The sequence below is a fragment of the Mobula birostris genome, chromosome 14 (assembly GCF_030028105.1).
Source record: "Mobula birostris isolate sMobBir1 chromosome 14, sMobBir1.hap1, whole genome shotgun sequence".
In the NCBI taxonomy this organism is placed as follows: Eukaryota; Metazoa; Chordata; class Chondrichthyes; order Myliobatiformes; family Myliobatidae; genus Mobula; species Mobula birostris.
The window spans coordinates 11,612,991-11,625,988 of NC_092383.1; the positions used below are offsets into that span (position 1 = coordinate 11,612,991).

General features: G+C 43.2%; 1 protein-coding gene across 8 annotated transcripts in view; it reads left to right on the forward strand.

Moving 5' to 3' along the window:
* The window catches only part of chd2 (chromodomain helicase DNA binding protein 2), a 130,458-nt gene that overhangs the window by 58,965 nt on the left and 58,495 nt on the right, over positions 1–12,998 (forward strand). For 6 of the 8 annotated variants that reach the window (XM_072278097.1, XM_072278099.1, XM_072278098.1 and 3 more), the window contains 5 exons: positions 132–176; positions 2,641–2,822; positions 5,033–5,157; positions 9,099–9,315; positions 10,655–10,744. In XM_072278097.1, the coding sequence (XP_072134198.1) occupies positions 132–176; positions 2,641–2,822; positions 5,033–5,157; positions 9,099–9,315; positions 10,655–10,744 (659 nt within the window). The remainder of the gene's footprint in view (positions 1–131; positions 177–2,640; positions 2,823–5,032; positions 5,158–9,098; positions 9,316–10,654; positions 10,745–12,998) is intronic. The other 2 variants (XM_072278100.1, XM_072278101.1) reach the window with 1 other exon arrangement.

Sequence of the window (12,998 nt, forward strand, 5' to 3'; positions counted from 1 at the left end):
TCTGTAAGAAATTGAACTCATCAGTGACATAACAAGTCCCTGGAATTTTTCTGAATCAGTTTGTGTCGACTGAGTGAATCTTTGAGTATGCTGTGCAAACAGATTCCAAGTGAAATTATCTTTCTTCTCAGCTATGAAGACTAGTAAATCATCGTCCACTCACTCTGACTTCCCATGTAAGTATTCTTAAAGTGTAATCTCAAGGCAGTTTCTCCTTCTCTTCGGTATCGTTTTGTTCACTAATCTTGTCTTGGTTATCGAATGCAAACATAATCTTAGTTCTCATTTTTATATTGATAAAGGCTATTGTTACCTGTATAGTGTAGTTTAGAAGCGGTGTGTTTCACAGATCAGCAGCAGCCTTAGGGATTCTCAGAAAATTATAAAGATGAGCTTTGTTTGTCACGTATACATTGAAAGGTACAGTGAAATGTGTTGTTTGCGTCAAATAAAATCAATGAGGATTGTGCTGGCCAGCCCACGAATGTCGCCACACTTTGTGTGCCAAGATAGCATGCCCACGTGCCAACATACCGTGCCCTTAACTGTACGTCTTTGGAATGTGGAAGGAAATCGGAGATTCACACCTTACGGGGAGAATGTACAAACTCCTCGTAGACAGCAGCAGGAATTGTACCCCAGTCTTACAGCTGCCGCTGTTCGAGCATTGCAGTAACCGTGCCGCCCCGTTCTTCTGTGATCATTCACAGAATGGAAACTTTTCCACTTCCCTGTGGCTCAAATTTGTACTGAGGAAATCATGTTATTAAACAGCTTCAGAGATCAAAAATTACAACATAGAAGCAAGGCCAGTCCTTTTCTCCCTTATTTAACATACTTCCCGTCCAATACATTTGTACTTCTCACCTCAGGTCCTCGATGGCATTTCTGTATTTAGTAATTAATTAATTTTACTTTTTTATTTTGAGGAGTGGTTGAAGTTGGGTACTACCTTGGGGTTTATTTCTGTTGAAGTCTGTTCACTCATTCATGGGCTGCTATCAGACCGGAGGGAGCTTGGGGTGCTCTTAAATGCAGGCAGCTCTGTGTCCATCTTTATTTATTTAATTATTGACGTGCAGTGAGGAATCGGCCCTTTGAGTCATGTCGCCCAGCAATCCCCTGATTTATTCCTAGCCTAATCATGGGACAGTTTATAGTGACCAGTCAACCTACCAACCAGTGCGTCTTTAGACTATGGGTCGAAACTGGGGCACCTAGAGGAAACCTACGCTGTCATGGGGAAAGCATACAGACTCCTTACAGGCAGTGGCGGGAATTGAACCCAGGTCACTGGTACTGTAAAGCCTCGTCCTAACCACTGCGCTACTGTGCCGCACCTTGAGGTGCAGTGGTGGCCTTCAGACCTTCTTTCTCTCCTCCAGCAAAGCACTGACACTTAGAGAGCACTGGAGGATTTACTCCGACACAATTCGCTCCATTGTTGGTCAGACTCTGCATATGGATCAGGAGCTCGAGAGTGAGTTGAGGTTGTTTCCCTTTGAACCCAACACACAAACCAGCTGCAGGAAGCAGTACGATATTTATCAGTGGAACCCCTGACTCTTCAGGTAAGTTCACTGATGCATGAGCTCAGTCCACCTTTTCCCAGTCTTGGCCCACGTCCAGCCACGGTCACAGCCTCAACGCATTGAAGCAAATAAGCGCAGTCCTTTATTTATGAATAGTTAGGCTCCAGGTTTTCACAGATGATGGAGATCACCTGACTCTAAATCCTTTTTCACCTTTCAGAAGGTTAGCTTTCATTTTATTTATTTCAGTTTTTATTTTACAGTACAGAACAGGCCCTTCTGGCCCGATGAGCTGTGCTGCCTGACTCATCATGGGCCAATTTACAGTGACCAATTGACCTACTAACCGGTATGACTTTGGACTTTGTGAGGAAACCGGAGCAACTGGAGGAAACTCACATGTTCATGGGGAGAATGCACAGCCTCCTGACAGACAGCACCACAATTGAACTCTGAACTCTGAACTCCAGAATGCCCCGCCCCGAGCTGTAATAAGGTCGCTCACATTACTTACGTTGTAAAATTAGAGGAAATAGTTGTTAAAATTAATGTGTGACCGTCAGGTCAGGGTACTTATCTAGACGGTTTTAAAATTAGAACAAACTTTCTGGGTGGTGTTTCATTTAGAGAAACAGCGCAGTGACGGAGTCTTTCGGGCCAATGCTCAGTTACACTCATACGACCAATTAACCTACTAACCTGTACGTCTTTGGAATGTAGGTAGAAACCGGAGCATCCGGAGGAATCCCACATGGTCACAGGGAGAACTTACAAGCTCCTTGCAGACAGTGGCAGGAATTGAACCCTGATTGCCGGCACAGGGAAGCGTTACACTGTTTCGCTGCCCTGCGTAACTCTGTGATGGAATTCAAAGTTACAGTTTTACGTATACCTGGAGCTTAACTATTCTTTAATCAGTTACTGCTTTTGCTTCCTTCAGTGCTAGCCAGTATGTGGTTCCGGGTTGAACTCACCACTTGCAGCTGAGGTGGTCAGGGAATTGAAATAACTAGCAGCTTTGTGAGTGATGTCTGCAAGCAGAGAATGGGCAAGTAATACTCGTTGTTCGTGTGTGGTCTCTGACTCTTACCTGCCTCTTGCACTGTAGCACATTCCAGCCACAAAACCTCGTCCTCTGGCCAGCCCGACTATCTCTGCAAGTGGATGGGTCTGCCGTATGTGGACTGCAGCTGGGAGGATGGCGCACTGATTTCCAGAAAGTTCCAGGCGTGCATTGATGCCTTCAATAACCGCCACAATTCCAAAACGATTCCTTCCAAAGACTGCAAGGTGATTGTCATTTGTGAAGGTACCATGTTTATGTTCAGTATAATCTTGTTATCTTCCCCTCAAAACGCTCAAAAATTGGGATTATGGCCAAAGTTGTAAAAATACACAGTTATAAAGTCGTAGAGTAAACCTGCATAGAAACCTACAGTTCAGTTGGTCTATGTGACTAAAATTCTTATCCATGTGACCAAAAATCCCATCTAAGCTAGTCCTATTTGCCCACCCATGTTTGGTCTGTAACCCTCTAAAGCAAGGCCTCCCAACCTGGATTCCATGGACCCCTCGGTTAATGGTGGGAGTCCATGGCATAAAAAAAGTTGGGTACCCTGATCTAAAACTTTCCTAACCATATGCCCATCCTAGTGTCTTTTAGTTGTTAACACTTGCTTCAGTCACTTCCTCTGGCAGCTCATTAAACGCCCTTTGGGTGGAGAAAGTTGCTCCTTGGGTTCCTTATTGTTAAGGAATGCTGAAGCAGATGTTTTCGTTAATGTAATCACAAACGAGAAAATCTGCAGATGCTGGAAATCCGAGCGACACGAAATGCTGGAGGAACTCAGCAGGCCAGGCATCATCTATGGAAAAGAGTATAGTCGACGTTACGGGCCGAGACCCTTCATCAGTGAATTCAGCGTTGGCCTTTTAAAAGGATTGTGTGCCAGATATTTAGCCTTCGAGAGTAACAAGTTGTGTCCTGTACAGCACCATCAAGTATGCCCTCTACACCATCTCCTTCTCCAATCCTGCAGCTGGAATCCCCACCCCAGATCCATTGTAGTACAGCTCTGCTCCCTCTCCACTGCAGGCATGAAGTGATATCCAGCAGATCGAACCATTCTTGTAAAAGTTAGCATCACTCTTTTTTGTGAGGTCACTGAATTGAGAAGGATAGAGTTACGCATTTGATGGTTGAATATATATCTCTGTGGCATAGGTGTACTTGAGACACCGGATTTCATTGGCTGTCCAACCCTAGAGTCTCACCTTGATTACTGGTGAGAGGTGCATTGGAAGGACCCCGTTCACCTCGACTTTAGAACAGGGCAGCACAAGAACAAGTCCTCTGGCCCACAATATTGTGCTGAACTTTAAATGCCTAATTAAACATCTACGCAATGCCCATATCCTTCCAGTCCCTGCACACTCATGTGGCTATCTAAGAGCTTCTTAAGTGCCTCTGTGATATTCAGGCTCCCACTAGTCTATGTCAAAAAAAAACCCTGCCCTGCACATTTCCTGTGAACCAACCTTAAATGCCTTAAATGCATGCTCTCTGGTATTAGAGATATTGATCCTGTATGAAGAATATCAGCTGTCTTCTCTTTCTGTGCCTCTCTAAACTTTATAAACTTCTAACAGTTGTTCCCCCCCCACCCAAGCCTCCGTCACTCAAGAGAAAATAACCCAAGATTGACTGACCTCTCCTTATAGCACATACCCTGTAATCCAGGCAGCATCCCAGTGAACCTCTTCTACACCTTCTCCAAAGCCTCCACATTCTTCCTATAAAGGGGCAACCAGAATTGAATTCCAACCCTCTAGATGTGGCCTCACCAGAGTTTTATAAAGTTGCAACATAACTTTCTGACTCAAACTTAATGCCTTGTCTATTAGGCAAGCATGGCACACACACACACGAGGAGCAGTTGGCCCTTTAGATGAATCTGTAGCAGAGATTCCCAAACTGACCACCCTGTTAATGGTCTGGGTCCATGGCATAAAAAGGATTGGGAACCCCTGATCTGTAGTATATCGTGGACTATAATAGGACAGTGTCATACAGGCTGAATCACTGGCACCATTAGTACTTTACAAGTACTCCACGAGATTCAGCATGGAATAGGCCTTTCACACCCTTCAAGCCACACTGCCCAGTAAACCCCCGATTTAACCCTAACCTAATCACGGGACAATTGACAATGACCAGTTAACCTACCAACCGGTATGTCTTTGGATGTGTGTGAAAACCCATGAGGTCACAAGGAGAACGTACAAACTCTTTACAGACAGTGGCGGGAATTGAACCTGGGTTGCTGTAGATCCTCTAGTATAGTTTTGTATATCCTCCCAAGGAAACAGAATGCCATTGGACCCATTGAATCTTATATTAACTCTTCAAACAGTCAGTTTTCTTCCCCACCACTTATTTACAGGGGGCTTTGCTAATTCATAGTCAGAGAAATAAAAGATACTCGATTCATCTTTTCCAGGTCTTGAAGCAGAGGCCGAGATTTGTTGCCATAAAGAAGCAGCCTACCTATATCGGTAGTGAGGGCTTGGAATTGAGGGATTACCAACTTGAGGGTCTGAATTGGCTCATTCACTCCTGGTGCAAGTATGTATTTGGATGCAATCTAAGAGTTGTGATTAATTTTTTAAAGAAATTTTCTTATAAATAGGGCATGCGTGTTGTAATTGTGGCCAGCATTGATTGGGCATCCTTATTTGCTTTCGAATTGATTGTCTAGTGAACATCAATAATTGATTGACTAGTTAACATCATTGCTTGTATTGAAAGTCACATTTGGATCAGTATAGGTAGAAGGCAGCAGGTGTCATACTAACCCAAACCAGAGGGATCCAGCTGTCGGGTATATGCCCCAATAATGTTATTGTGCCGGGGTAGTTCAGTTCATTAGTACAGTTGCAAGAAAAAGTTTGTGAACAATTACCTGGTTTTCTGCATTAACTACTCATAAAATGTGCTCTGATTTTCATCTTAAGTCATAATAATAAATACAATCTGCCTAAACTATCAACACACAAACAATTGTACTACTTCTTGTACAACATTTAAACAATCACAATCTAGATTCAAAAAAAGTATGTGAACCTCTGGGGTAATGCTTTCTACTAAAGCTATTTGGAATCAGCTGTCCCAGTCAATGAGATGAGATTGGAAGTGTGGTTTGTAGAGATACCCTGCCCTATAAAAAAGACACTCAAAGTCAGGTTACTGACAGAGCATGCTCTTCTCAATAAAGATTTGTTTATGTGCACCATGCCTCGATCAAAACAACTTTCAGAAGATCTTGGAAGAAGAAGATGCATGAAAACTGGAAAAGGCTACAAAAGCATTTCTAAAGACCTGAGTGTTCATCAGTCCACAATAAGAGAAATTCTCTACAAATGGAGGAAATTCAGTGCTGTTGCTACTTTCCCAAGGAGTGGGGGTCCTGCAAAGATCACACCAAGAGCACAACATGCAATGCTGAAGGAGGTGAAAAAGAACCCAAGAGTAACAGCAAAAGACCTGCAGAAACCTCTAGAACTTGCTAAAGTCTCTGCTGATATGTCTGCTGTAAGAATAACGCTGAACAAGGATGCTGTTCATGGAAGGACACCACAGAGGAAACTACTGCTGTCCAAAAAAAAACAATACTGCACCTCACACAAGTTTGCAAAAGACCACCTGGATGTTCCTCAATGCTTCTAGGACAATGTTCTGTTTACAGATGAGACAAAAGTTGAACTGCTATGTTTGGAGGAAAAGGGACACTGCACAGCAACACCAAAATCTCATCCGAACTGTGAAGCATGGTGGAAGGAGCATCATGGTTTGGGTCTGCTTTGCTGCCTCAGGGCCTGGACAGCTTGCAATCATTGAGGGAGCAATGAATTCAAAATTGTATCGTGGCATTTTACAGGAGAATGTCAGAGTAGCAGTCCGTCACCTGAAGCTTAAAAGAAGTTGGATGATGCAACAAGACAATGATCTGAAACATAAGAGTAGATCAACAACAGAGTGGTTTAAAAAGATGGAAATTTGTGTTTTGGAATGGTCAAGTCAGAGTCCAGACCTTAACCCAGTTGAGATTCTGTGGCATGACCTGAAGAGGGCTGTTCGTGCAAGGTATCCCAGAAGTATGGATGGACTGAAACAGTTATTGTATGGAGGAATGGTCTAAATTTTCTTGCCATTGTGCAAGTCTGATCAGCAGCTACAGGAAACATTCGGTGAAGATTATTGCTACTAAAGGAGGTTCTACCAGTTATGAAATACAAGGATTCACATACTTTTTCCAGCCTCGACTGTGAATGATTAAACCATGTGTTCAATGAAGATTTGAAAAGTACACTTTTTTGTGTGTTATTAGCTTAGGCAGATTGTGTTTGTCTATTATGTAACTTAGATGAAGATCAGACCACATTTTATGAGTAACGCAGAAAAACAGGTAATTACAAAGGGTTCAAAAACTTTTTCTTGAATACATTTGTAATGGTAAGTTATTTGATGTTGCAGTGTTCGGCAAGCTTAGCAGTAGCTTGCAGATATTTCATAACCAGTCGAGATGACATCCTCTGTGTGCAATTGTTGGTGTTTCTCTCTGGGAATGCTCGCGTTCGTATAGCACGGTTCTCCTCTGAAAACTCTGTAAACAAACATATTGAAATAGATGCCATCTACAAACCTCTAAGAGCCAAAGAAATACAAGCCAATAGAATTCCAAGGTCCGCTGAGGGGGTAGCCAGTCAGGACTGAGGCAGGCGAATGGGGGCCTTTATAAGCACGAGCACTCCTAGAGAGAAACGACCAACAACTGCGCATTGAGGATGTCACCTCGACTGGTGATGAAACATCTGCAAGCTAATTGCCAAGCTCGGCGAACACCGCAACATCAAACACCTCAACCCGAGCCTCCAATATTCACCATTATCCTAATAGTAAATTATATGTCCACTATCATGCAAGTACCTTCTGCAGTTTGTTTCAAGAGCTTCACGTAAGCGATAGCACATTAGAATGGTGCGGAATTGGAAAATGTACTTCAAGTGTATCAAATAACTAAAAAGTGCACTGTACCCTTTGCAAGAGGTGTTAGCCTACAGTAGAAACCTTTCAGTAGAACTATATGGGGCCTTGGTGAGATTAGACCTGGAATATTGCATGCAAACCTACGCTACTTTCAACTTGCAAGAGGGAAGTGCAGTGACAATCCATGTTTGTCATGAGGTGAGATTCATTGGATTGGGCAATTCTCAGGAGATTAGATTTATAATAGGTGATCTCTTTAGAATGTACAAAATTTATCATGGAATTGGGCAGGGTAGACGTGTGGAGTCTTAACCAATAGTGTATTAATAAGGGGCTGATCATTCAGGACAGAGATGAGTTGAAACTTCACCGGAGGAGTGATGAATCTGAGGAATTCTGTACCCAAGAGGGCACTGGAGACCTGGTGGATGGACATATTCAAAGCAAATACCTTCGCAATATTAGAGGATTCATGGGTTTGAGATTAATGCCGGAAAATGCACTGTTAATAGATCAGCCATAGACTTCCTAAATGTCAGAGCGGGCACAAAGTACTGAATGGTTTCCAGCCTCGCCATGTGTCCCTTATGGGTTTAATTGCACATGAATCCCATTCCTGATGTCTCCTTTTGGCACGAGGCTTGCCAGGGTGAGTGGGGTGTGACCGAGTGCCCGTGCCTGTCCTATCAGTTCCCAACAGCTTGAGGGAAATAGTAATGAACTGTGATGTCATTAGCAAACTCCCAGCCTTTCCATCCGTTGAGGGCAGGAACAGAGGATCAGACCTCATTAATCACTGCCAAAGTAAAATTGAGGAGGGAATTGGGTTGCAAATTGTCGACTCTTCAAAACTTAAATATGAAAGAATATAACTAAAAGCAGTCTGTGGTTAGATTTGGAAAATTCATATTGGTAATGGTTTATTATTACCACAAGTACCAAAATACAGAAAAAAAAAGGTTTGTCTTGCATACTGCTTTACAGATCAGGTCACTACCCAGTGCATTGAGAGAGAATAAGGTAAAACAATGACAATGCAGAATAAGGTGTAAAGGTTACCAAAAAAGTGCAGTACAGGTAAAGGATAAAGTGTAAGATCATAATGAGATAGACTGTGAGGCCGAGAGTCCATCATATTGTACAAGAGGACAGTTCAATAGTCTGGTAACCGTGGGAGAGAAACTATCCTTGAGCCTGTTGGTATATCTTGTCAGGTTTATGTATCTTCCCAGTGGGAGAGGGGAGAAGAGAACTTCTTGGTGGGTGTGGTCTTTAATTATGCTGGCTGCGTTACGAGAAGTACAGACAGAGTCCATAGAGGGGAGGCTGGTTGCTCTGACGTGCTGAGCTGTGTCCACAACTCTCTGCAGTTCTTTGCGGTCATGGGCAGAGCAGTTACCATACCAAGCCTTTATGCATCCAGACAAAGTTGGTGTTGCATGTTTAGTTCCAATCACACCTTCCTTTTGGTCAGTAAGTCTTTTTTTGACAGCTTTTTTTTTCTTTCTCCATTCCCTCAGGGGCAACAGTGTGATCCTGGCCGATGAAATGGGTCTGGGTAAAACTATCCAGACCATCTCCTTCCTCTCAAACTTATTCAACCAGCACATGCTGTACGGCCCCTTCCTGCTGGTTGTCCCATTGTCTACCCTCACTTCCTGGCAGAGAGAGTTCGAAATCTGGGAGCCCAACATGAATGTGGTTGTCTACATTGGCGATGTCATGAGTCGCAATACGGTCAGTGTGACTGACGCCTTGCTTGCAAACACTTGGCCAAGATCGCGGAGTTTGAAATTACATCAGTTGCGGGAAATGCACTGCAGGTTAATCAGCATCTGATAAACTGGATAATGCCTGGGCAGTACTGGATGGAAATGTGACTAGTACTTCACCTTTAGATCCTCAGGCTCAGTCACTTGCAAAGCTTCCGCTCTGCTGTTTTTGTAGACTTTGCCCACTGGGGTGTGACTCCACATTATTAATGTACCTGCCAATGTTACTTTTCTGTAGTTTAAAGCTGGGTTGTGATTCACGGGGCTTAATGTGTTCCTGGTAATAATGGGCTGTGCCCTTTCACTATACTACCCAGGTGATATTTTAAACCAGGTTGTTTTTATTTAAAGATGCCCCGATGAAACGCTATTTTGCCGTCTTCAAAAATGCTTCAGAGTTTTAATTTTTCAAACTAGTGCAAAAAAATGTGTTAGGTGCTTAGCTCCACAGTCATTGTTTTTTTCCACAGTTCAATTAGTTTTTGAATATATTTCTTTCATTCAGTAAGTCCATTCATTGTTGGTATTTTCTTCCATCATGTGCCCAGTTGTACCTATGATCCCCCTGATGGAAAACAATCCAACTCCTTCCTCAGAGAGTTGGCTGTTTTATTTTGTGTGTTTACTTCAGAGATTGAGAGTTAGTGATTGACATTTGAAAATGTCAGCATCTGAGAAAGCCAGTTTTGCCTTTCTGTCCCCGCACTTTGAGACCCGCTGCATTGTTTTCAACCAAATACACTAGGGATCAGGCAACAGACCTGAGCCAGGTTTTCCATAGCTCAGTTTCCTGCTCGCTTAATCAGTTGAGTGAGCAGGGGTCTGAAGTTGCGCTGTCTCTGGGTGGCAGCACAGTCTGAGCCATCCTCACCTTGCCTGCAGGTTGTATGCTCTGTGTGCTTACTAACACGGTCGGTGGTCACACTTGCAAAAGACCATAACCGTGAGGTTGTTAGTATAAGTCACTGGGTGACTGTCAAAGCATCTAATGCTGTGCTAATACCAGAGGTGACTGGAGAAAGGTTTAGGGAAGACGTCAGGGGTAGTTTTTTACACAGGCAGTGGTAAGTGGCTGGAATGCATTGCTGGCAGTGGGGGTTGAGGCAGATAATCAGGGACATTTAAGAGACTCTTGATAGGCTCATAGATAAAAGAAAAAAGGAGGGTTATGGACTATGTAGGAGGGGAAGGTTTGATTCGTTGTGGAGTAACTTAAAAGGTCATGGGCCAATGGGGATGTACTATGCTGTTCTGTTCTATGTTAACGGCATGCTTAGAGCTAATTAAATCTTTCTGTCCCTTAGATCCGGGAATATGATTGGATACACCCTCAGACTAAACGATTGAAGTTTAATGTTCTGATAACAACATACGAGATCTTGCTGAAGGATAAGGTAATAAAACTTCAGGCTCTGACTGATAACTTAAACAATAGTGCTGGGTCTGGGATATGGCCACTCTGGCACTGGGGATGCATGAAGTATTCTTTCCACCCTGCCTTTGGTCACTGCCATCCTGACCTGGACACTGCAACAGGGACCTTACCAGTTCCTCAGGCAGTTCACTGAGATAATAGCTGACGCCATGTACCAACATCTGCTTCAGACTTCAGTGAGCATGAACCTCCCAGTCTCGGACTTAAAAGCTAGTTGTTGCCCCAGCATTTTCAGAACAGTGAAGCAGCTTCTCAAGATCCAGTGACCCAGCTTCAATCCTAACCCCTGGCGCTGTCTGCATGAAGCTTGCATGTGCTCCCTGTAATTATCTGGTTTCATCCCACATACCAAAGTTGAGGGTTGGTAGGTTAGTTAATTGGCCATCTGCAAATTGCCCCTGATGTGTAAGTGAGTGGTAAAAATCTGGGGGAGTTTGAGGGGGAAAATAAAAAGGGGTTAGTGTAAATGGGCTAGTATGGACCCAATGGGCCAAAGGGTCCATTTTCACGTTGTGACATACATTTCCTAACTTTACTCCTTAAAGACGTGGCCATATTGTCTTCCCTAATTCACAGCTCCCCGCAAGTAGAAATGCTTAACTCTCTTCAATATCATGAAAACTTCCATCGGTCCCACTTACCCTGGCTCAGTAGGAAAGCTGCCAGATCACTAGGGGAGCAAGTGTTTTGCACCAGTTTCTTAGGGGTGTGTACTCTTCCACTGGAATTTAATTTCAGTGCTGGGAATGTCCAGAATATAAGGCAATGTTTGGACAAGTTGAAGTGTGATTGGACATACATGGGGGAAACAATCACTTTTTCTGATCTTTGCCTTTCTGTCGTGCTGTGGAGGTAGTTAAGCATCTGTTCATGTGTACATTTTGTATGAAGGGGCCCACTTGTGAATGAGAATCAGGTTTATTGTCACTGACGGATCGCGAAACTTGTTTTAAGGTTTTAAAAAAAATTACTAAAAGTTACAAAAATATGAACAAACAGTGCGAAAGCAGAATAATGAGATGGTGTCCATTAGTTCATGGACCGATCAGAAATTTGATAGCAAACGGGAAGAAACTATTCCAGAAACATTGTCTGTGTTATTCAGATAGTCATAGAAAGGTATGGCAAAAACAAGCCCTTCAGCCCATCTAGTCTGTGTTGAGCCATTTAAACTGTCTTCTACTATTGACCACAGTCGTCCATACCCCTTACCATCCATGTACCTATCCTAATTTTTCTTTAAGTGTTGAAATCGAGCTTGCATGCACCACTTGCACTGGCAGCTGGTTCCACACTCTCACCACCCTCCAAGTGAACAATTTTCCCCTTATGTTCACCTTAAAATTTTCGCCTTTCACCCCTAACCTGTGAACTCTGGTTGTAGTCCCACCCAGCCTTAGTGGGAAAAGACTGCTTGCATTAATCCTGTCTGTACCCCTCATAATTTTATATACCTCTTGTCAAATCTCCTCTCAATCTTCTACGTTCCAAGCAATAAAGTCCTAATCTGTTTAATCTTTCCTTATAACTCAGGTCCTCCAGACCCGGCAACATCCTTGTAAATTTTCTCTGCACTTTTTCAACCTTATTTACATCTTTCCTATAGGTAGGTGACCAAAACTGTACACAATATTCCAATACAAATATAACACATCCAGATTTTTTTTTCTAAAAGGTGAGCAACTAATAGGTTCAACATGAAAGTGAACACTCAACAGATCTTGGTCCCAGATCTAAAATGTGAATTGTTTCTCTCTCTGTAGATGTGGCCTGACCTGCTTAGAGCATTTTGTTTCATGGATATGTTCACAGTTGTAATAAGGATAACTGTAAACTACACGACGAAGGGTCTCGGCCCAAAACGTTGACTACCTCTTCCTATAGATGCTGCCTGGCCTGCTGCGTTCGCCAGCAATTTTTATGTGTGTTAACTGTGAACTACTCCCTTTGCTTTTTGATACTGTGTAACCCCATCAAGCATTTCAGATGTAGCAGCGTTCCTCAGAGCCAGCCCTTCACTGTATTGGGAATGCGAGTGTCTCTTCGCAGACCTGTGGCCAGTTTTATTACCAGCAATCAGCCCGTTCTGGTCTGTGTAAGGGTGTGAAGTGTTTGTCCCTAATGCAGTATAAAAATAAACACTCAGTGGCCACTACAGGTACCTCCTGTACTTAGTAAAGTGGCCACTGAGTGTATGTTCCTGGTCTTTTGCT